Consider the following 2,991-nt stretch of genomic DNA (forward strand, 5'->3'; position numbering starts at 1 on the left):
TTGATTAGTTTAGATAATCTATGAAATTATATTATTTTTTTAAATAAAATAGAAAGTTATTAATAAGAAAGTGGCATCTTTCTAGAGTTCATAAGATGATTAGATATTATAAATTATAAATATAATTTACCAATAAATGAAAATCTAATTATAGATGACCAAATGATTCATCAAACCAACTCTTATATAACTTTATTTTAATTTGTAAATATGAGTTGAAATATGTTTAAAATAATAAATTATGAACCTCAATATAACATAATAATGTAACTCAAACATAAGAAAACATTAAATCCACAATAGTTATATATTTAGTAATCATAAACCAATTTAATTATTCTTGTATTTTTAAGACATAAATTTACTAAATAAGAATATTAGGACACTATAACATTAGATGTAATGATACTAAATTTGTATGAGCAGATACTAATAAAAGTGAACAATACCTGTAACATTGATCAATAGAAGAAAGAAAAAAAAATTACAAAAATTTCACTATTGTTCAAGCTAGCAGTCTGAAATAAGAGGATGCTACAAACTGCTGAGTGTTCTTTCTCCTTGTCTACATCGCTATCTTGAATATCGATTAGAGAGAAAAGTTTTGTATCTAAACTGTGTCTGACTAAGCCATTAAACTTGACAATGATCACTTTGCAGTCAACAAGCCCAGGTTTTTGTAAGACTCGATGCAGTCATCATAAATTTCTTCAATCCCATGCTGGAATATGAAGCCTAAATCTGTGAGCTTTTCGGACTTAAATTGCGTATTCTTAGGAAAGCTGGAATCCAAATCCTGCAACCTGAATCAAACCAGGGACAAAACCATTCTCATATGTAAACATTTTGTTTGCAATAGAAATTGATATAGACATAAGTTATGTTGAAATGAATATACAAATGTTAGAGCTGGCTAAGGTTCCTACATATCTGTTGTCTTGAGCTCTGGATAACGCTTGTTTAGAAACTGGTGCAGCTCCTTGACAGAGAGCGTATCAACCAAGCACAAGTATCTCCCGTGAGCTGCAGGCTGCTCCATCAGAAATATGTGTGCATTGCAAACGTCGCTTATATGGACAACTGGAAATGTCCCAAACAAGGAAATGATAGATCTTATACCACTGCTAACAACTCCATTATTGCCTAAGAAGTTATTAAGAAAACATACAATCATGTTAGAGAAATAAACATTGCCATTTTTAAGTATTAGGGTTTTAGGAACGAGAAAGACCTTGTAGAAACCATAAGAGTATCTGATTGCTAAAGGGGATGTAGGGAGTGATAAATGGTCCTCCTGTAACTGAAGTTCCAATTGTTACAAGATCTAAATTGTTCTCTGACGCGAAGCTCCAAGCTGCCTGCTCAGCCAGTGTCTTTGACACAAAGTAGGGCTGTTGCGTTCAATGCGTAGATTCCATATTAGAATATCTCTTCAAACTTTAATATTTCTAAGTAAATTAGATCTCATATAATGAAATTAAACGACTGGAAATTGGTATCTCACATTAGAAAACCACTTTAAAATTGGTATTTCGAAGTAAATTAGATCTGGGAAAGTCAAATTGGAAATACATAAGAAATAAAATAGATATAATGCAATCTAATTAAAAATAATAATTCTAGAGTCAATGATAATTATGTGTAAGAGTTTTCATATTTGATTGTGCTGTGAACCATCATTGGGATAAACATAACATAAGAAAACAAGATAAAGAAATCTTTGTACTCTCTAGTTAAGTTACATTTCATCCTGGCAGATTTGTAAATTTTATTTAAAAGTTAACGCCAAGATCATTAAACACTACAGAATCCACAAAGTCGAGCAGATGAGACCCAATCAAACATTCTAGGAAGCATAAAGATTAAGAATTGTTGTAAATAGACTAAAACTAACGAGGCCCAATAAAACATTTTAGGCAATACCCAAATTGGAAATTGTTGTTTGTTGGAACGTATGTAATTGACTGAAGTCCAAAAGGATTCAACAGAAGAAGAATGGTTTTTCATCTCTCCCTGCTCATTAAGTGGTGACATGGCGCAGCAAGAGGAAGTCAAAACTACTCGCTTCACAGTTTTTGCTTTTACACAGGATTTCAGCACATTGATTGTTCCCTGAACAGCGACTTCCACAACGTCATTCTGTTCATGAACACATTGCAACAAAAGAAAAACCCAAGTAATATTGCTCTGTGTTTGAGTCTTTACCTCAGGATAGAAATGCAAAAATGAAACTGTGTTTGAGTGTTTACCTCAGGATCTTTGGAGCCAAACTCCATTGGAGATGCAACCAAGAAAACACCTTGGCAGCCCGAAATGGGTGAATCAAAGCTGCCTTCCACTCGCAGATCTGCGTTGAAGAGCTTAAGCCTTTCGTGGGCGCCAGGAAGTTGATGTGGATAGTTTATATCACCATTCCCTGTACAAACCCCGACTTGGTTTTCAAACATTTCGTGTTTGAATTATACCTTGTATTCTATTCATGAACATAAACTTTAAAGAATGGCGATAATGGGGATTACCAGATGCTTGAAGAATTGTTGCATGGACAGAAAAGCCTCTGCTGAGAAGAAAGTTAACGAGCGACGAGCCATAGAAACCATCTCCACCCACTACGCAAAACTTTCCTTGCATTGTTGATCTCCTGCAGTGTGGCCTATATTTCAATTGTGTGCAAACCTCTGTATATCATTTCCTTTATTTAAGGAGCCACTCTGAACAACTATTTTAATGAAGCAAATGAGCAACTAATCTTTAGCTAAATGAATCTCGAAACTTCCGTACTTAAAATAGCATTGTTTCAACTAATCTTTAGCTAAATGAATCTAGACTTAAAATATCATTGATTCAACAGTTAATCTCTTCCTAAACCAGTTTATAAATATTTAGGTAAAGGACAAATTTTAAATTTTAAGGTACTCTAATTTTAATTTTCATGGTCAGAGAAACAGATTACCTCTTAATTTTCAACTAATCTTATATAAATGAAACTAT

At 33.1% G+C, this 2,991-nt stretch overlaps 1 protein-coding gene across 1 annotated transcript; it reads right to left on the minus strand.

The window, feature by feature from the left end:
• Positions 1 to 435: 435 nt before the first annotated feature.
• LOC149576915 (putative anthocyanidin reductase) lies at positions 436 to 2,666 on the minus strand. Its single transcript, XM_089823767.1, has 6 exons — positions 2,520 to 2,666; positions 2,250 to 2,416; positions 1,924 to 2,139; positions 1,232 to 1,391; positions 927 to 1,143; positions 436 to 803 (listed from the first exon to the last, which is right to left on the minus strand). Exons 1-6 carry the CDS (start codon positions 2,629 to 2,631, stop codon positions 650 to 652), a joined length of 1,026 nt encoding a protein of 341 aa, XP_089679893.1. The 5' UTR covers positions 2,632 to 2,666; the 3' UTR covers positions 436 to 649.
• Between the last annotated feature and the right edge of the window lie 325 nt (positions 2,667 to 2,991).

This window comes from Cupressus sempervirens, chromosome 1 (assembly GCF_028749045.1).
Source record: "Cupressus sempervirens isolate cs-2001-9-10 chromosome 1, ASM2874904v1, whole genome shotgun sequence".
Taxonomy (NCBI): domain Eukaryota; kingdom Viridiplantae; phylum Streptophyta; class Pinopsida; order Cupressales; family Cupressaceae; genus Cupressus; species Cupressus sempervirens.

Bases quoted from the DNA above. Each gene is read 5' to 3' on its own strand.
- LOC149576915 (XM_089823767.1), bottom strand. From the start codon at position 2,631: ATGCAAGGAAAGTTTTGCGTAGTGGGTGGAGATGGTTTCTATGGCTCG. The intron at 1,144-1,231 runs GTCTTTCTCGTT...ATAACTTCTTAG, and splicing joins ACTCTTATGGTTTCTACAAG to GCAATAATGGAGTTGTTAGC. The intron at 804-926 runs GTAGGAACCTTA...GGTTTGATTCAG, and splicing joins GAGCTCAAGACAACAGATAT to GTTGCAGGATTTGGATTCCA.